This window comes from Pristiophorus japonicus, chromosome 8 (genome assembly GCF_044704955.1).
Source record: "Pristiophorus japonicus isolate sPriJap1 chromosome 8, sPriJap1.hap1, whole genome shotgun sequence".
NCBI classification, from domain to species: domain Eukaryota; kingdom Metazoa; phylum Chordata; class Chondrichthyes; family Pristiophoridae; genus Pristiophorus; species Pristiophorus japonicus.
This window is the reverse complement of record NC_091984.1, coordinates 18,323,508-18,344,897: the sequence shown is the minus strand read 5'-3', so window position 1 is coordinate 18,344,897 and position 21,390 is coordinate 18,323,508. Positions and strand designations below refer to the sequence as shown.

At 43.3% G+C, this 21,390-nt stretch overlaps 1 protein-coding gene across 5 annotated transcripts in view; it reads right to left on the bottom strand.

Annotated features, from left to right (window-relative positions):
- The window catches only part of zzz3 (zinc finger, ZZ-type containing 3), a 144,687-nt gene that overhangs the window by 69,326 nt on the left and 53,971 nt on the right, over nt 1–21,390 (bottom strand). For 3 of the 5 annotated variants that reach the window (XM_070886540.1, XM_070886542.1, XM_070886541.1), the window contains exon 2: nt 10,532–12,096. The exons of 1 other annotated variant lie outside the window; for it this stretch is intronic. In XM_070886540.1, the coding sequence (XP_070742641.1) occupies nt 10,532–12,033 (1,502 nt within the window). In that variant the 5' untranslated portion in view covers nt 12,034–12,096. Of the gene's footprint in view, nt 1–5,261; nt 5,340–10,531; nt 12,097–21,390 lie in introns of those variants that run through there. One more of the 5 variants, XM_070886543.1, reaches the window with a different exon arrangement.

Here is a 21,390-nt window from a genome sequence, read left to right as displayed (position 1 = left end):
GCTCCCTGCGTCTGGCTCATTCATAAAAATTGAAACATAGAAACAGAGAAAATAGGTGCAGGAGTAGGCCATTCGGCCCATCGAGCCTGCACCACTGATCCTTCACCTCAGTACCCCTTTCCTGCTTTCTCTCCATACCCCTTGATCTCTTTAGTCGTAAGGGGCATATCCAACTCCCTCTTGAATATAACTAACGAACTGGCATCAACAACTCTCTGCGGAAGAGAATTCCACAGGTCACCAACTGTGAGTGAAAAAGTTTCTCCTCATCTCGGTCCTAAATGGCTTACCCCTGATCCTTAAACTATGACCCCTGGTTCTGGACTCCCTCAACATCGGGAACATTCTTCCTGCATCTAACCTGTCCAGTCCAGTCAGCATTTTATATGTTTCTATGAGATCCCCTCTCATTCATCTAAAGTCCAGTGAATACAGGCCCAGTCGATCCAGTATCTCCTCATATGTCAGTCCTGCCATCCCGGGAATCAGTCTGGTGAACCTTCGCTGCACTCCCTCAATTGCAAGAGCGTCCTTCCTCAGATTAGGAGAACAAAACTGAACACAATATTCCTGGTGAGGCCTCACCAAGGCCCTGTACAGTTGCAAGACCTCCCTGCTCCTATACTCAAATCTCCTAGCTATGAAGGCCAACATGCCATTTGCCTTCTTCACCGCCTGCTGCACCTGCATGCCCACCTTCAATGACTGATGTACCATGACACCCAGGTCTCGTTGCACCTCCCCTTTTCCTAATCTGCCGCCATTCAGATAATATTCTGCCTTCATGTTTTTGCCACCAAAATGGATAACCTCTCATTTATCCACATTATACTGCATCTGCCATGCATTTGCCCACTCACCTAATCTGTCCAAGTCACCCTGCAGCCTCTTCGCATCCTCCTCACAGCTCACACCGCCACCCAGCTTAGTGTCATCTGCAAACTTGGAGATATTACTCTCAATTCCTTCATTTAAATCATTGATATATATTGTAAATAGCTGGAGTCCCAACACTGAGCCCTGCGGCACCCCACTAGTCACTGCCCGCCATTCTGAAAAGGACCCGTTTATCCCGACTCTCTGCTTCCTGTCTGCCAACCAGTTCTCTATCCCTGTCAATACATTACCCCCAATACCATGTGCTTTAAATTTGCATACCAATTTCCTTGTGTGGGACCTTGTCAAAAGCCTTTTGAAATTCCAAAAACACCACATCCATTGGTTTCCCCCTTGTCCACTCTACTAGTTACATCCTCAAAAAATTCTAGAAGAATTGTCAAGCGTGATTTCCCTTTCATAAATCCATGCTGACTTGGACCGATCCTGTCACTGCTTTCCAAATGCGCTGCTATTTCATCTTTAATAATTGATTCCAACATTTTCCCCACTGATGTCAGGCTAACTGGTCTATAATTCCCTGTTTTCTCTCTCCCTCCTTTCTTAAAAAGTGGTGTTACATTAGCTAACCTCTAGTCCATAGGAACTGATCAAGAGTCGATAGACTGTTTGAAAATGATCACCAATACATCCACTATTTCTAGGGCCACTTCTTTAAGTACTCTGGGATGCAGACTATCAGGCCCTGGGGATTTATCGGCCTTCAATCCCATCAATTTCCCTAACACAATTTACTGACTAATAAGGATTTCCTTCAGTTCCTCCTTCTCACTAGACCCTCTGTCCCCTAGTATTTCCGGAACGTTAACATTCCCAGCATTGAAGCACTGACCACACTCGATCAGCTCCGCTGGGCAGGCCACAGAGTCCGCATGCCAGACACGAGACTCCCAAAGCAAGTGTTCTACTCGGAGCTCCCTCATGGCAAACAAGCCAATGGTGGGCAGCGGAAACGCTACAAGGACATCCTCAAAGCCTCCCTGATAAAGTGCGACATCCCCACTGACACCTGGGAGTCTCTGGCCCAAGACCGCCCTAAGTGGAGGAAGTGCATCCGGGAGGGCGCTGAGCACCCTGAGTCTCAACGCCGAGAGCATGCAGAAATCAAGCGCTGACAGCGGAAAGAGCATGCGGCAAACCAGTTCCACCCACACCTTCCCTCAACGACTATCTGTCCCACCTGTGACAGGGTCTGTAACTCTCGTATTGGACTGTTCAGCCACCAAAGAACTCACTTCAGGAGTGGAAGCAAGTCTTCCTCGATTCCGAGGGATTGCCTATGATGATGATGATAGTAATGTTACTGGACTAATATTCCAGAGGTGTGAACTATTGATCTGGAGACAAGAGTTCAAATCCCACCACAGCAGCTGGGGAATTAAAATTCAGTTAAATAAATAAAATAGAAAACGTGTATCAGTAATGGTGACCATATAACTATGGATTGTTGTAAAAACCCATCTGGTTCACTCGTGCCTTTTAGGGCAATCTGCCGTGCTTACCTGGTCCAGCCTATATGTGACTCCAATGTGGTTCACGCTTAACTGCCCTCTGAAATGGTCTAGTAAGCCACTCAGTTGTCAAGAAAGCAGCTCACCACCACCTTCTCAAGGGCAATTAGAGATGGGCAATAAATGCTGGCCTTGCCAGCAAAGCCCACATCTTATCTTGTGAATGAATTTTTAAAAAAACTTCCCCACCACTAGTAGACTGACTGGATATGTACATAGAAACATAGAAAGAGTACTATGTAAATTTCATACTCCATCATTATGTTTTACAAAAATCCTAGTGACAATGTTGCACTGGATATCAGAACTCCCGTGCCCAATATTTGCAGCTGATTCTTGTGTCTGCCAATATTTGTGGCAGATCTTCAAGCCGCCTTTCGGATGGGACATTAAACCGAAGTTCCATCTGCCCTCTCAGTTTGACAGAAAAGACCCCATGACACTATTTTGAAGATGATTTTGGGAGTTTGACCAATATTTATCCTTCAACCAACACCTAAAACAGATTATCTGGTCATTTATTTAATTGCTGTTTGTGGGATCCTGCTGTGTGCAAATTAGCTACCATGTTTCCTGCATTACTATAGTGACTATACTTCAAAAATACTTAATTAGCTGTAAAGCGCGTTGGGATATCTTGGGGTCATGAAAGGCGCTTTGGAAATGCAAGTTATTTTTCTTAAATAACCTTTTTTTAACAAGTTTCTACAATCTCTTCTCGTCATCCCAGTGAGCCCCTTCTCCTGTCTCTCTGTAGGATTTGTACAGGCCATTTTCCTTCTTTATCTCACTTTTAGTTTAATGCTGAGCCATTTAAGGTCACATCTGTTTAGTCTGAGCTTGTTGGATTTGATGTGTGTATTTATCCTGTGTGCTCAGTATTCTACTTTAAAAGGTGTCCAGACCTCACACTTCAAAGTGTCAAAAGTAATAAAAATGAGAAAGGCAGCTAGTGTTATTTTTTGACCCAAGAGTCAGAAATTTACAAGCATCTGGCAATCTTTATATTTCTGTCACCAAGTGCCAATCGTACTCTCTAAATGACCTCAGAACATAATCAGACCACTTCCCCACAAATAGTGCCTGAGAACTGGCTTTAAAAGGGTCAGATCAGATTAACAGGGAAACATCAGAGCCATGCTCCAGGCACCAGATTGCCTGCCAGCAATGCTATGGGAGAACTGCCAGCATAAAAACTTCTTTAATGTATTAGTGTTGTCACTAAGCATACTTAATATTGGTATCAATACAGTGCAGGAGAGGAGGAGAGAGATAAAATCATACTTGAGCCAATACTTATTTTTTGGATTTTAAAAACTATTTTTACTGACAGATGGTAGCACACCACCTTAAATCATACTAATCACAGCAGCACAGGAGAGAGAATGATAGCATTACAATGCGATGTCCCCCGTGATATGCTCTTACACAACACGTGTCATGTCAACTTCAAAAACATTATAGGCAATTACAATGTTACAATAAATAAGCCATCCTTTTGATCGCAATCTTAAGTATGATTTTATCAATGCCTGCACATCCATTGCAAAATGGCAATTTAGCATAACCCAACAAAACCAATGTTTAATTAGGTCACTAAGCAACTAGAATAGTCTCTCAAAATAACTTGCACGATCATCTAACCACAGTTTTTGCAACATTCAAATTGGATTTATTTTGATAAAATGTTGGAACAACACACTTATGATATTCTGAATTCATCAACTTAAATTGCTCCCACCAGTGACAGACCTGCAACCACCAATACTTCAAGTTCCTTTAGACTAGATCTTCATCCGAAGAAATTATCTAGGAAAGGACATACATGCCTTAGAGGCAGTGCAACAAAGGTTCACTAGATTGATTCCTGGGATGAGAGGGTTGTCTTATGATGAGATATTGAGTAGATTGGGCCTATACTCACTGGAGTTTAGAAGAATGAGAGGTGACCTCATTGAAACATACAAGATTCTGAGACGCTGTTCCCCCTGGCTTTAGAATCTAGAACTAGGGGTCATAGTCTCAGGATAACGGTTGCCCATTTCTTCACTCAGAGGGCAGTGAATCTTTAGAATTCTCTACCCCAAAGGGCTGTGGCTGCTGAATCATTGAGTATATTCAAGGCTGAGATGGATAGCTTTTTGGACTCTAGGGGAATCAAGGGATACAGAGATCGGGCAGAAACCAAGGGATATGGGAATCAGACGGGAAAGTGGAGTTATGGTCGAGGATCAGCCATGATCTTATTGAACGGCAGAGCGTGCTCGAGGTGCTGTATGGCCTACTCCTGCTCCTAATTCTTAGGTTCTTATGTTCTTAACAGAGCCCAACAAGCATCAAGAGTCTACTTGTCTTGAGTCAAGAATCATGAAATTTTAAGTACAAAAGGAGACAAGTAGGCCCACTGCACCTCCAATAATTCTCAAACAGTTCTCATCTACAGAGTCCCATTTCCCTGTCGTCATAACCCTTTTTAAAGATTTGCAACTCCCAATTTAGAACAGCACAATAAAGACATGTGTCAAACACACAATGTAAGAAAAACCATGCAGCTTCCCAGCCCCATGAACAATTTGTACGTAATAAAATTTGCCAGTCAAAAAAAACATACTGGCCAAAGTTGGAGCTCAGAATTCAGTCAACTCACTAAATACTGCAAACAAAACTTTTCTTCTAGAGTAGAAACCGCATTTAACTTGGTGTATAAATCCTACACTAGCAACTAGCGTTTTAAAGACAAATGACCAAAACAGTCCGACTAAACCCTTCATACATGCAAGCTGGCATTTTCATAATTTAAAAAGTGTTTTAAAGGCATTGGCCCTGAACTCTCAGAGTACGCCGTCATACCACCTTTGAAATTGACCACAAGTTCTGGATTTCGGCATGTGCTTCCGTTGCGACTGTCAAGTCCTTATTTGAAATGACGTGATGGCCAAGAGTTGGCCTAATTGTCCACCAACTGCGCATCAATTACGTTGCGAAATGTTACAGCTGGTGAAGGCTGTGTGCACAGCGTGGGGGGGGAATGAGAAAATTGCAATTTCAATTCCATAATAATTTAAAACATGCACATAAAAGAACCTACCAGGCAGCTGTAAAGGCTATGTATTAGTTATATATATTAAGTAATGTTTCAAGTTTATGGTGTCAAAATTGATTTCAACTTAGAGGTATGGAAATGTACTGATGTAAGCTTGCAAGAAAGGCTAGATGCCATTGACCTGTATCTTTCTTTAAAGCACATTAGTCTAGGTTTCCTGATTGGCTGGTGAAAGGAGCACCGCCCCACATGATCCCAGGTACGTTTACACACTACGGTGCGCCCCTGGGATCTGTGGGCCACTGCACTGCGCTCAACTCTGCAGCACTTCAGAGCAAGTTTTCGTTTGGGGCTCCGCGCCAGGTAAGTGCGGATTTCGTTCAGAGGTTGGCGGCATACTCCTTAACTACGCCGCCAACCACAGTTTTGGGCCGAAATAACTGTACATCTATAGCAGAAATTGACCTCGTTAAGTGCTTTGTTCTGTTGCCAACCATTTATTAAAACCTGAGCTCCAATCTTAATTTTGAGGTGGATAGAACAAGCCGAAGTGAGTGCACTGTTGCACAATGAAAAAATCTTTTTCTTAAAATGCTTCAAATATTTAAATCTGCTCTAAAGATGATGATAAAATATATTTCCTGCACAGATATGGATGTCCTGGTTTAGTAGATGAAGAGGGCTAGGGGAAGATGAATCAAAATCTGTAATTAATTCATCCATTTTCTTGTAGCTGGTCTATTTGTAAAGGACCAGGAGGTGGGGTAGGGAATATGCGACACTGCTATTCAATAACATAAATGCATGATACATGTTCTCGTGATGGGCTAACGAAGGCAGAGGGGGGAAATCCAGCAAGGGGCACTGAAACTAATTACCATCCAGTGACCGTTACGAGCTTGGAACGGGGGATACATGGCTCAGCACTCACAGGCAATGACTAGACTGACACTTGCAGCCTAGGCACATGAAGAATGACCAACTGCGCAAGGGAAGGACGTGGAAAGTCCTGATACCCGTTAAAATACCAATGACAGCTTCCATTTATATAGCACCTTTAAAGCAGTAAAACATCCCAAGGCGCTTCGCAGGAGAGTAATCAACACAAAATTTGATCATGCTGCACAAGGAAATTTCAGGACAGGTGACCAAAGGCTTTGTCAAAGAAGTAGGTTTTAAGGAGGAGAGAGAGGTAGAGAGGCAGAGAGGTTTAGGGAGGGAATTCCAGAGCTTTATGGCCCAAGCAGCTGAAGTCACGCCCGGCAATGGTGCAGCGATGAAAATCGGGGATGAGCAAAAGGCCAGAATTGGAGGAGCGCAGAGCTCTCGGAGGGTTGTAGGGCTGGGGGTGGTTACAGAGATAGGGAGGGACAAGGCCATGGAGGGATCTGAAAACAAGGATTCGAATTTTAAAATCGAGGCGTTGCCGACCCGAAAGCCAAAGTAGGTCAGCGAGCACACAGGAGTAATGGGTGAGCAGGACTTGGTGCGAGTTAGGATATAGGCAGCAGAGTTTTGGATGAACTGAATTTTACAGAGGGTGGAAAATGGGAGGTTGGCAAGGGAACCTAACAAAGTAAAAGAAGAAAAAGATCTTTAATTTTACCTAAAGCTTTATCTTTATTAAAAAATAAATCAGATTAATATTATTCAACAGGGTTAATGTGCATGTGTAGATGACTCTGGTGTATAAAACCAACCCTCCTGTCTGACTGCAATTTCAAAATAACCGATTATATGTGTCAGGACAAAGCTATGTCATTTTAGAAACAAGATGTAAAAGTGCTCTGGACCCTGCAAAACCATGTAACAGCGAGAGAAAGTGCTGTCTTCAAAGGCAACAACGTGCATTAACTTTTAACTTCAAATGATGACCAAATTGGACAGGATAGATATGGAGAGAATGTTTCCACTTGTATTTGGAAGATTCCAAAACTAAATACAAGATATTACTAATAAATCCAATAGGGAAATAAGGAGAAATGTCTTTACTCAAAAAGAGAGTAACGAGCACGTAGAACTCGCTACCACAGGAAGTGGTTGAGGCAAACAGCTTAGTTGCTTTCAAAAGGAACTTAGATGAGTACATGAGAGAAAAGGGAATAGAAAGAAATGCTGAGAGGAGGGAGATGGAATGGGAGCAGATTCGTGTGGAGTATAAACTCCAGCACAGACTAGTTGGGCTGAATGGCCTGTTTCTGGTCTGTATATTCTGTAATTCTATGCAATGTAGTAAAACGTCCCATGGCATCTCACAAGAATGTAACCCGACAAAAATCTGACTGTGCTACCTAAGGAGATATTAGGACAGGTGACCAAATAGGACAGGTGATCAAAAACTTGGTCAAAGAGGTAGGTTTTAAGGAGGGTTTTAAAGGAGGAGATAGAGAGCGGAAAGGTTTAAGTAGGGTATTCCAGAACGTAGGGCCTAGGCAGCTAAGGGCACAGCTGCTAATGGTGGGCCGATTGAAATCAAGGTTGACCAAATTATGCAAGTGAAACCTTTAAACAAAAAGATCAACACTTTTATTCCTTAAGCGTGATATTTTCAAATATCAGCAGCAGCTCCTGCCAGTCGGTGTTCTTCCATCTAAACACGAGTTCCACAACTCCAGGGGTATTCTAGGCATATGTTTCCATGGGTCTCAAAACCTCCTACAGATACATATTGGGACCAGTGATATACTACAAGGTAACATGGGTATTCATACATTGAATGTCGGCTTGGATGGCACTTTCTCTGGTCTGCTGCTGGCAAGATATAAAAAGTCATTAAAGGGCCGCCACATCTCCCATTCCACAAAGTGCACGTGGTTTAAGACAAGCAAGGCTGCCTCTAGGTTTATTTACAGAAAGAACAGCATTTATAAATAGTTATTGTGAGTTATTTAGCATATTGGTACCAATACATGAAGAAAATTTGCACTTGAAACAACATATTTTAATGTTGAGCCAGCAGGTTTCTTGTACAATACTCTAAATTACCATCTCAAACTGTTCCCACTACCAGTGGCAGTTCTGTGACCATTAGCACTTTGCTTCAAAGTCTCACAGTTCCAAATGTTCTTTCCAAACACAATCTAAGTTTGAAAAGGCAAAGTCTATAGCCGTATCACTGAGCGTACTTGGACATTGTATGAAAATTTAGCACTGAAGAAAGGGCTAATTGGCCAGCATTTCTGATCACTAATCAAACACTGCTGCTGAAAGTATGCAAGAACATGAATGGATGTGGCTGTAATGCCCCCTACAGTTGAATAGCCACCCATCACTCACCATCTGGACTGACATGTTTTGAAGAACCACCATTTGGGCAAGGAACCGGAAAATGTTTGGCAGGAAATTCCCAAAAGCTGGCACGGTAAATGCTTTGATAAAATTGAGGGTTAATGTTTGCATTCTTATTTTTAAACAAAGTATTAGAGTAAAGAAATGGGAATCCTCATCTTCCTTGTTGGAAACAGTGAGCAATTCCTCCTTTAGTTGTGACTCGGTGGTAGCACCTAGCCTCAGAGTCAGAAGGTTGTCCCACAACAGAGACTTGAGCATAAACAAGTCTGACTCTCCAGTGCAGTACTGAGGACCGCATCACGGTCGAAGGTGTCGCCTTTCGAATGAGACGTTAAACTGAAGCCCCCTCTGTCATTTGAAGTGGACGTAAAAGATCCCATGCCACTATTTCAAAGAAGCGCAATGGAATTCTCCCTGCTGTCCTGGCCAATATTTATCCCTTAACCAACATCACTAAAATAGAGTATTTGGTCATTAACTCATTGCTGTTTGTGGGACGTTGCTGTGCGCAAAGTGACTGCCACATTTTCTACATTACAACACTGACTACACTTCAAAAATACTTCTTATAGTCTGTAAAGCGCTGGAGAAGTGCAAGTCTTTCCTTTTAGTTCTGTATTTGTATGATCAGGGTACTACAAGGCTTCTGCTACATTGCTGGCTGATTGCCAAGGGAAGCAAAGAAATGCATTGGCTACCAAGGCAAGATGGCTTTGTGTAAAAAAAAATCATTTCAAATTACCCATTACCGAGGTGCTGGAACTTTAAAAATGTGACTACGAATTTCTTTTTCAATCCATTTACTCGAAGCATCGCTTGTCTACTAACAAAATCTCAAATTCTGTAAACTAATGCCTTATTATGTAGCAGAGGTAAGGGAAAGAATCTGCCTCAAGTACAGATGAAGGGAATACTGCAATGCCACTATACACTTTGAGGTCCATACTAATTAGTCGGGGGACCTTCATTATCCCAGCCAAGAATATACTAGTATAAAAGGACATTTGTTACACAAACAAGAGTCACACTAAAATCAAGAGAAGCAGGTCTCACTCACACTGTCCTTCAGTAGGCTCCGTGTCCATAAATACATCCTGACCTCTGTAATAATAGTCAAGGTTACAGTCTCTCGGTTAGGCACACTCCATTGGGCGGATGCAGAGACAAGGTTGGCTGCAGTAAATTATTGTAATAGCATATTCTCCGCTTTTAAATGGTTCTACATCTTTGGAATAAACATACGGCTGTGCTTCAAGCTCCTCTCAACAGAGCTTCTCTGTTCCATGCTACGTTGCCCCGCCACCAATGTCCCCGCGAAGCCTCTAGGTTTATTTACAGTAACGGGACAGGCCCCGCGCAAGGCGCTCACCGGCCTTTCCAATATAAATACCGTGCACGTGCAGAAATTTAAAGGGACCGCGCATTAAAAGAAACAGGCCGCGCAGAACAAAGTGCAGCTTCATTTGCCCACCACCTCCAGGATCTCAGCCGTAGGGTTATACTGATCACTGCGTAGAGTGGGCAAATTGCGTTATGCCAAAGCGCCCGCTATAAGCAGTGGGGACTATATAAGAAGCGATCGGTAACACTCGACAGAGCACTCCAGTTCCAGTTTGTTTTTCAAATGTGTACTTGGGACAGCTCACTTTAGATAGATTGTGAAATGACAAGGTGACAAGTAATTCTATTTTCACTTAGCATGTGCTACAAAAACAGGCAAAACCTGACACTGTTTAAAAAAAAGAACAAAAAAAAAATCAGATGTCATGGTTACCATGGTTACACATACTCTTTGTTGTGTTTCAGTGCCACATGATCTGATTCAAAGTAGTATACATCAGGCTCTTCCTCCTCCTCTTCTCTAGATTGCTGGCTGCTACTCTCCCGGCTCGTGGGCAAGTGCCCTCTGTCCAGGCCCCGCTGTGCAGGCAAGTCGGGCACGTTACCACTGAAACAGTCTCCAGCCCCGTCCTGGGGCAGCTCTCTCTTAGCCAGAGAGTCGTCCTCCTCCAATTTCACACAGTGCTCGCTGTCCGCAGCTACTGCTGCTCCTTCGGCTTTTTCACATTCATTAAGACTGGGAGATTTGTCTTCCACCTGCCCATTGTCCCTGGTGGGCGAGTTTATCTTTTGAGGACTGCACTTGTTAACTGCAGCCCTTCTGGGCGAAGTTCTCAGTGCATATCTGTGTTCTTGAGGTTCAAGCAAGGGACCTAGTCCAGAGTCCGGCACTGCAGAAGAATCAGGCACCCCTGAGATCTGTTCAACGTCCTGAGCAGCATCGATACTGCAACTGGCATTTTGAAAACACGGTTCCTTTGACTGAGACGAACTATATCCCACAACGTCGACTTCTTCCTCAGATTCCCTGATTTGCAATGGGTTTTCAGTTGCTAGAATTGTGGTAGGTTGTTGTGACTGACTGGTTTGTGACACAGAGTGGCGGTCACTTACTGTCCTGTAGTCTTCCCACTCCGAATCTGTAGAAGGCACATCAGGCTCTGAAACGGTGGCCACCTTACTGCCGTTGAGCAGCACCGAGTGGCCACCTGAATTACCATTTTCAGTTTCTGTTGGTAAAATGGACGCACACGTATCAACAACATCAACACATTTTGGTTTATTGTTCAAATGAAGAGGTTCACACTCACTGCACTCCGGAGCAGCAGTAGCAGCATCTTTCTCATTGATCCCATTGGCAGCCTGGTGAGCGGACACCTCTTTCAGCAGCAACGAGTCGTCAGGTCCACCGTCCAAGTCTTTCATCTTTTTGATCTCCCTTTTATCACAATCATCCAGTAAAAGAAAGCGTCGAGCGCGCTTGAGCTGCGCCGAGTCCCCGTCATTGTTTGCAGCCGAGCCCTTTCGCTCGAGCGACGTCTTTTCATTTTTAACAGGCGACGATGCATCCTCCGGGCCGTCTGCAGGCTCTGAGCGGGAGCATCGCTTCACCCGTTTAAAGACGGGCAGTATCGGGTCGCAAATGTCCAAAGTCTTTTTCTCGTGGTTATCCTTCTCGGAGCACGACAGTCCTCTTTTTCTCGGGCTCGCCCAGGACTCGCGAGCGTTGTGCTGTTTGCATTCAGTAACCTTCCCGCCGTTTGCGCCCTTCTGTTGCGGTATGGCCTCTTGCTTCTTTTTTGGCGATCGCGATCTCAACTGAGGCAAAGGGGAGGAATCGTCAGGGTGAACTATGCTCCGATTCCTCAGGGTTCGCCCGCAGAAATTTTCATCCAAACCGTTTGAGCCAACTGACGATCTTGTAACACGCTGGGATCGGAAAGCAGCCATACTATGGCAAATCCCTAAAATATCACCATCATGATTCCCTCATGAGCACCAAGTGAAGAAAACCTTGAGAATACAAAGAGAGAGAAAGTTAAGCGAGAAGCAGAAAACAAAACAAATTGCACACAAATAATCTAACTGCAATTTGACTTTGCCATGTGTGGCATAGTATTACCCGGTTCTGTTTTCAGCTATTCATTATTTTCGCCTGCAATTGAAGGATAGCAATTGCAAGAGATTTGTTGGAGCAGGAAGTAGTTGAGGCAGCAATTATTGCACTTTTTAAGGGAAGAGCAGATAAACATTTGAAGCAGTGGAAGAGCACACGGATATGGGGAGCCAGCGGGGCAGTGGGATTAGTTTTGGGTTGATCTAGCAAAGAGCTGGCACAGATACGACAACGGGCTGAATGGCCCCCTTCGGTCCTGTAAACATCTATGGCTCCAACATTGAGGTTTTTTTTTTAAATGCATCTGCGAAAACAAATTGGAGACAAAAAATGAAATGTTTGAGCGTTATATATGGCCATCAGAATTGTATAAATATGAAAGCTGGACTTTGAACACTGAAGAACAATGGAGCAGTAATTTTGGCTGTGCTTACATCGAGATGCTGAAAAATAGTTGGATAAGAAGAATGACTAATCAGGTGTCCTTTAATCAGCACAAGCAAGGGAAGTAATAAGATCGATTCCGATTTATGGACATATTACTTGGGTGCTGCAATTGTCATTAGAAATAGATCACGAGGAAGACCAAGAAGAAAACAGCTAGATGATGTAGGAATGATTGGTGAAGTTTCAACGACTGATACAATTACTTGTGCCGGAGTAGGTCAATAAAAAAAAAAGTGGAACATTTTCTCCCCATTTCCCTTTCTATACTTTCCCATCGACCTACACCATATCCTAGTCAAGATGGCATCCAGGCCACTGCAAAATGGAATACTGGAAGCTGAGCAACATAGGAACAGGAGGCAGCCATTTAGTCTCTCAAGCCTTCTCCGTCATCCAATTGGCTCATGGGCTGATCTGTGCCTCAACTCTACTTCCTCACCTTAGCTCCATATCCCTAGATACCTTGACCTAAAAATCTAACAATCTCAATCTTGGAAGCTCCAATTGTCCCAGCCTCCACATCTTTTGGGGGAAGAGATAGTGAACAGTAGCTCTCCAAGATTGGTCTTCCCTCCTTACGGAGCAGTCCTTGCCCACCAGCAGGTGACTTTCCACAAAAGCGCAATTGTGATCTGTAATTCACTACATGGACATTCCTCAAACTATTCGTCTTGCTCTGAAATTCTCTCTGCTTCTGAAGGCATGGACTCCTTACTGCACTACGATTGCCAATCATCCTCCAGGATCTCCCCAAGGTGGCCATTATTCGTGTGTGGGCCTCGAGAGTTCTCAGGTTCTTTGATCATGGGTTACTATAGCTGAGCCTGAACATATTCTTATCCAACTTTCACACACACTTTATAGCAGGGGTCGATGGATTATGCTTGGCTGATTTCTTTCCTTCCCAAAGTGTCAGTCATGGCTCAGTGGGTAGCGCACTCGCTTCAGAAGGCTGTGGATTCAAGTCCCACTAATGAGACTTGAGTATAAAATCTACACTGACACTTCAGTCCAGTACTGAGGGAGTGCAGCACTGTTGGAAGTGCCCTCTTTCAGATGAGACGTTAAACGGAGGCCCTGACTGCCCTCTTAGGTGGGCGCAAAAGATGCTCTGGCATTACTTGACAAAGAACAGGGTTTTCCCAATGTCCTGGCCAACATTTATCCTTTAACCAACATCTAAAATAGATGATCTGGTCATTTATATTTAATTTCTGTTTGCGGGAGTTTGCTGTGTGCAAAGTGGCTGTTATGGTTCGTGCATTTCTACAGTGACTACACTTCATAGAAACATGGAAAATAGGTGCAAGAGCAGGCCATTCGGCCCTTCGAGCCTGCACCATCATTCAATATGATCATGGCTGATCATACAATCCCATTCCTGCCTTCTCTCCATATCCCTTTAGCCGTAAGGGTCACATCTAACTTCCTTTTGAATATATCTAATGAACTGGCCTCAACAACTTTCTGTGGTAGAGAATTCCACAGGTTTACAACTCTCTGAGTGAAGAAGTTTCTCCTTATCTCGTCCCTAAATGGCTTACCCCTTATCCTTAGACTGTGACTCTTGGTTCTGGACTTCCCTATCATCAGGAACATTCTTCCTGCATCCAATCCCGTCAAAAGTACTTAATTGGCTGTAAAGTGCTTTGGGATGTCCTGACACTGTGAAAGGTGCTACATAAATGCAAGTCTTTCTTTCTAATCCAAGGGCACCGTTACCTGTCTGAGTTCAGTCGTAGGGGAGGAGCGATAGAGCCTGAAGCCATTAGGCAGTTATACACTAAGTTGTCAATTGGTAAGAAGCAAACATCAAGTCAATTAGGCTTGGCATTATGCTGCTTTAATTGAAACTATATTTCTCACTGGAAAAAAACAATCTGAATCAAAAGAAATGCTGAGCACCAACACGGATAAAATATGGACCAAAGTCTAATGTTGGAATTCCACAAGTAAATTCTGCAAAAAGTTGAAATACTGACCAGCAAAACTGAAAAGCTCCTCAGTAACCCACACAGAACTGTATACTAACATAATATATAGGTTATTTGTGGGGTTTTTACCTCTCCCAGGAGATTACATGGCTTCCAGTGATATCCTATATGACTGTGGTAAACTATCCCTTCGTCTCGACCTTATAGAATCACAGAATGGTTACAGCACAGAAGACGGCCATTCAGCCGTTGAACTTGTACCGGCTCTCTGCAAGAGCACTTCAGCTAGTCCCACTCCCCCGCCCTTTCCCAGTAGCGCTGCAATTGTTTTTCCTTCAGGGACTTATCCAATTCCCTTTTGAAAGCCACAACTGAATCCACCTCCACCACCCTTTCAGGTAGTGAATTCCACCTCCATAACATCACCCAACTCCACCACTGCCTCAACTCATCTGCTGCTGAACCCTCATCCATGCCTTTGTTACCTCTAGACTCGACTATTCCAACGCACTCCTGGCTGGCCTCCCATCTTCCACCCTCCATAAACTTGTCACCAAAATGCTGCTGCCCATATCATAACTTGTACCAAGCTCCATTCATCCATCTCCCCTGTCCTACATTGGCTCCTGGTTAAGCAACGCCTCGATTTTAAAATTCTCATCCTTGTTTTCAAATCCTTCCATGGCCTCACCCCTTCCTACCTCTGTAATCTTCTCCAGTCCTACAACCTTCAACCCTCCGAGATCTCTGCGCTCCTCCAATTCTGGCCTCTTATGCATCCCTGATTTTCATCGCTCAACCATTGGAGGCCGTGCCTTCAGTTGCCGAGGCCCCAAGCTCCGGAATTCTATCCCTGAACTTCTCCACCTCTCTAAATCTCCTTCCTTTAAGACGCTCCCTAAAACCTGCCTCTTTGACCCAGCGTTTGGTCATCTGCCCTAATATCACCTTATGTGGCTCTGTCAAATTTTGTTTGATAAGGTTCCTGTGAAGCACCTTGGAATGTTTTACTACGTTAAAGGTGCTATATAAATATAAGTTGTTGTTGTGGAAGCATTGGGGATTTATGATGCTGAGTCGCAACATGACTGTATGGGACAGGCTCGATGGACCAGCTGTTTTGTCCTTTTTGTATGTTAGTGCTGGGGAATAAAAACTTATATGATCACCTTCAAATTTGAACGACAAAGTTTCTGTGTATCACTGATAAGAGGCGTACATTCGATTTATTCCACTTCGGCCCTTCCCATTCACCTTTAAATGAAAGGATTATGTAGGCACTCACCAAAGAAATTTATTAATTTATTCATAAAATATGTTCATTACCTGTTGGATGATCAGATAGAATAGAATGAGACAGCACAGAAGGTGGCCATTCTGTCCATCGTGTCTGTGCCAGATCGTTGAAAGAGCTATCCAACTAATCCCACACCCCTGCCCTTTACCCATAATGCAGCATTTTTTTTCCTTTTGAAGTAGTTTACCAATTCCCTTTTGAAAGTTACTATTGAATCTGCTTCCACCACTTCAAGCACTGCAATCCAGATCATAACTTTCGGCGTAAAAAAGAATTCCCGTCTCGCCTCTGGTTCTTTTGCCAAGTAGCTTAGATTTGTATCCTCGGGTTACCAGGCCTGTTGCCACTGGCAACAGTTAGTCCTTATTTACTCTATCAAAACCCTTCACGATTTTGAACACCTCACTAAATCTACCCTTAACCTTCTCTGCAGCAAGAAGAACAACCCAGCTTCTCTAGTCTCGCCACGTAACTGAAGTCCTATATCTCTGGTACCATTTTAGTAAATCCACTCTGTACCCTCTCCAAGGCCTTGACATCCGTCCTCAAGTGTGGTGCCCACAAGTGAACATAATACTGCAGTTGGGGCCTAACCAGTGATTTATAAAGGCTTTGCATAACTTCCTCACTATTTTATTCTATGTCTCTGTTTATAAAGCCAAAGATTCCACATGCTTTTTTAACAGCTTCCTCAATTGTCCTGAAATCTTCAAAGGTGTGTGTACATACACCCCCCTGGTCTCTCTATTCCTGCACCATTTCACACTACTCTACGTTAAAGTGCATCTTCCCATTCACCAGTCTGTCTGTGTCCTCCTGAAGTCTGTTAGTATCCTCCTCATTGTTTACTACATTTCTGAGTATCGTGTCATCTGCAAACTTTGAAATGATGCTCTGTATACCCAAGTTCAGATCATTAATATATATCAAAAAGAGCAGTCGTCCCAATACTGACCCCTACAGAACACCACTGGATACCTCCCTCCAGTCTGAAAAACAACCGTTCACCACTACACTCTGCTTTCTGTCTCTTAGCCAATTTCATATCTCCACTGCCAATGCCCCTTAAATCCCACGGGCTTCAATTTTGCTAACAAGTCTATTATGTGGTACTTTATCAAACTTGTTTTGAAAGCCCAAATATACATCAACCAGAATCATGTTAATCAAACACCATTTCCCAGAACAAATCTATGCTGGCTGTCATTTATTAATCCATATTTTTCCAAGTGACAATTCATTTTGTCTCAGATTATTGTCTCTAAGTTTCCCCACCACCGACATTAGGCTGGCTGATAGTCGCTGGGTTTATCCCTGTCCCCTTTTTTGAACAGGGGTGTAACATTTTCAATCCTCCAGCCCAGTGCTCCCATATCGAAGGAAGATTGAAAGATTGTGGCCAGAGACTCGACTATCTTCACACTTAATTCCCTCAGCAACCCAGGATGCATCCCATCCGGACCGGGTGACTTGTTTACTTTGAGCGCGGTCAACCTTATAAGTACCTCTTCATCTAATTTTATCCTATTCAATTTCTGTACTACCTCCTCCTTTACTGTGACATGTCATCACTATGGTTCATCACTCGGCTCCATGTCAAAACATACAACACAACAAGGATGTGTTGTTATGTTCTCAAGTAGCCGTGTATGGCATTGGAGTCAATGGTTGCCAGTCAATATGGATTACAACAGATCACAGTACCAGACTACGATATACAAATAAATTCTGGAGAAAGCCTGTAAAAGGGATAAACAAATGACTCCCATAAAGACCGTCTGCAAATGCAAAGCTCCTCAGTAATTTCTCAACTGAAGTAGAAGCACATGAGCAAGCACCTGAAAAGCAGAGAGTCCGATAGAGCAAACAGTAGTCACTCACAATCTTTGATCGAAGACATGTTATTTAATTGTCTGACAGAAATAGAAGCAATGAGAACACCCTTTGTATAGCACAAATAGCCTCAGAATTATTTTTGCAATTTTTCATTGATTTTATTTCTGTTACCAATCACTCTTTACACAGCAATTAATTCAATTAGCTTCATTTTAAAGGGATGTAAACAGTACTTATGATTATCTAGCACTGTATTGACATAAGATTTAAACACTTCATTACTCCACGGTTTTGGTGCAATGGAAAACTTACTTATGACCTAAAGTTAGAAACATTCCTGGGATTATGATTGCCTGATGTACTAGTTACGTTGTTGATGTACAACTCTCACATAACGGGAGAGTAGTGTTGAATGCACATAGATGCAAAGAGCAGCAGTATAACTTGGGAGTTAAGACTGTTATCCAGGGTCCTGAGTACATTCAAGCCAAAGATTTTAAGACCACCTCATGTCAATAGTCTGACATAGCTTGGACTTCACGCTAGGTGTAGTATAACTACAGTCAACCAAAGTTTAAAAAGTTCCCACGCAGATGATTGCCACGCTCGGGGAATTGTTTAAAAAACTTGAAGCAGCAAACCAAAATGTTGGAAATATAGTGATGACAGCTCTACAATTAAACAATTAACCATTCTTTGCCCTTTTTAAGAGTACAGCAACAACAACTTGCATTTATATAGCAACTTTAACGAAGTAAAATGTCCCAAGGCATTTCACAGGAGCATTAACTAACAAAATTTGACACTGAGCCACATAAGGAGATATTAGGACAGGGAAAGTACGAGCGAGGTGGAGAGGTTTAGGGAGGGAATCCCAGAGCTTAGGGCCCAGGCAGCTGAAGGCACGGCCTCCAATGGTGGGGTGAAGGAAATGGGGGATGCGCAAGAGGCCAGAATTGATGGAGCGCAGAAATTTCGGAGGAGTTGTTACAGGGCTGGAAAAGGTTACAGAGATAGCGAGAGGCAAGTCTATGTGGGATTTGAACACAAGGTTAAGTTGTTTAAATCATTTTAAATACTGACGGATCTGCTGTGTATGTCCAGCATTTTCTGTTCTTATTTCATAGATCCTCTTTTTATCTCTACTTCTTAATATTTATTAACTGCACAAAATAAGTTTTAACAGCCCCCACCACATAAAAATAATGTAATTTCTCAGGAGTGGTGACTGGCATGTCATAGTACCGTTGTCACAATACGCAGTCAACAGTAGAACTCTGGTCTGCCAACTGTACTTTATTGGTCTGAAAATAACAGCATGCTATAGGAAGTTGTCAAGGGGACAAACAAATCTGCAAAGGGATAGAGATAGGTTAAATGAGTGGGCAAAAATTTAGCAGATGGAATACAATGTGGGAAAATGTGAAGTTATCCACTTTGGTAGGAAGATTAAAAAAAAGCAAATTATTATTTAAATGGAGAGAGACTACAAAATGCTGCGGTACAGAATTCCAAAACGTTAGTATGCAGGTACAGAAAAGCAAATGGAATGTCGGCCTTTATTGCAAGGGGGATAGAAACATAGAAACATAGAAAATATGTGCAGGAGCAGGCCATTCAGCCCTTCTAGCCTGCACCGCCATTCAATGAGTTCATGGCTGAACATGAAACTTCAGTACCCCCTTCCTGCTTTCTCGCCATACCCCTTGATCCCCCGAGTAGTAAGGACTTCATCTAACTCCCTTTTGAATATATTTAGTGAATTGGCTTCAACAACTTTCTGTGGCAGAGAATTCCACAGGTTCACCACTCTCTGGGTGAAGAAGTCTCTCCTCATCTCGGTCCTAAATGGCTTACCCCTTATCCTCAGACTGTGACCCCTGGTTCTGGACTTCCCCAACATTGGGAACATTCTTCCTGCATCTAACCTGTCTAAACCCGTCAGGATTTTAAACGTTTCTATGAGGTCCCCTCTCATTCTTCTGAACTCCAGTGAATACAAGCCCAGTTGATCCAGTCTTTCTTGATAGGTCAGTCCCACCATCCCGGGAATCAGTCTGGTGAATCTTCACTGCACTCCCTCAATAGCAAGAATGTCCTTCCTCAAGTTAGGAGACCAAAACTGTACACAATACTCCAGGTGTGGCCTCACCAAGGCCCTGTACAACTGTAGCAACACCTCCCTGCCCCTGTACTCAAATCCCCTCGCTATGAAGGCCAACGTGCCATTTGCTTTCTTAACCGTCTGCTGTACCTGCATGCCAACCTTCAATGACTGATGTACCATGACACCCAGGTCTCGTTGCACCTTCCCTTTTCCTAATCTGTCACCATTCAGATAATAGTCTGTCTCTCTGTTTTTACCACCAAAGTGGATAACCTCACATTTATCCACATTATACTTCATCTGCCATGCATTTGCCCACTCACCTAACCTATCCAAGTCACTCTGCAGCCTCATAGCATCCTCCTCGCAGCTCACACTGCCACCCAACTTAGTGTCATCCGCAAATTTGGAGATACTACATTTAATCCCCTCGTCCAAATCATTAATGTACAATGTAAACAGCTGGAGTCCCAGCACAGAACCTTGCGGTACCCCACTAGTCACTGCCTACCATTCTGAAAAGTCCCCATTTACTCCTACTCTTTGCTTCCTGTCTGACAACCAGTTCTCAATCCACGTCAGCACACTACCCCCAATCCCATGTGCTTTAACTTTGCACATTAATCTCTTGTGTGGGACCTTGTCGAAAGCCTTCTGAAAGTCCAAATATACCACATCAACTGGTTCTCCTTTGTCCACTTTACTGGAAACATCCTCAAAAAATTCCAAAAGATTTGTCAAACATGATTTCCCCTTCACAAATCCATGCTGACTTGGACCTATCATGTCACCATTTTCCAAATGCGCTGCTATGACATCCTTAATAATTGATTCCATCACTTTACCCACTACTGAGGTCAGGCTGACCGGTCTATAATTCTCTGTTTTCTCTCTCCCTCCTTTTTTAAAAAGTGGGGTTATATTGGCTACCCTCCACTCCATAGGAACTGATCCAGAGTCAATGGAATGTTGGAAAATGACTGTCAATGCATCCGCTATTTCCAAGGCCACCTCCTTAAGTACTCTGGGATGCAGTCCATCAGGCCCTGGGGATTTATCAGCCTTCAATCCCATCAATTTCCCCAACACAATTTCCCGACTAATAAAGATTTCCCTCAGTTCCTCCTCCCTACTAGACCCTCTGACCCCTTTTATATCCGGAAGGTTGTTTGTGTCCTCCTTAGTGAATACTGAACCAAAGTACTTGTTCAATTGGTCTGCCATTTCTTTGTTCCCAGTTATGACTTCCCCTGATTCTGACTGCAGGGGACCTACGTTTGTCTTTACTAACCTTTTTCTCTTTACATACCTATAGAAACTTTTGCAATCCGCCTTAATGTTCCCTGCAAGCTTCTTCTCGTACTCCATTTTCCCTGTCCTAATCAAACCCTTTGTCCTCCTCTGCTGAGTTCTAAATTTCTCCCAGTCCCCAGGTTCGCTGCTATTTCTGGCCAATTTGTATGCCACTTCCTTGGCTTTAATACTATCCCTGATTTCCCTAGATAGCCACGGTTGAGCCACCTTCCCTTTTTTATTTTTACGCCATGGAGTATAAAAGCAGAGAAGTCCT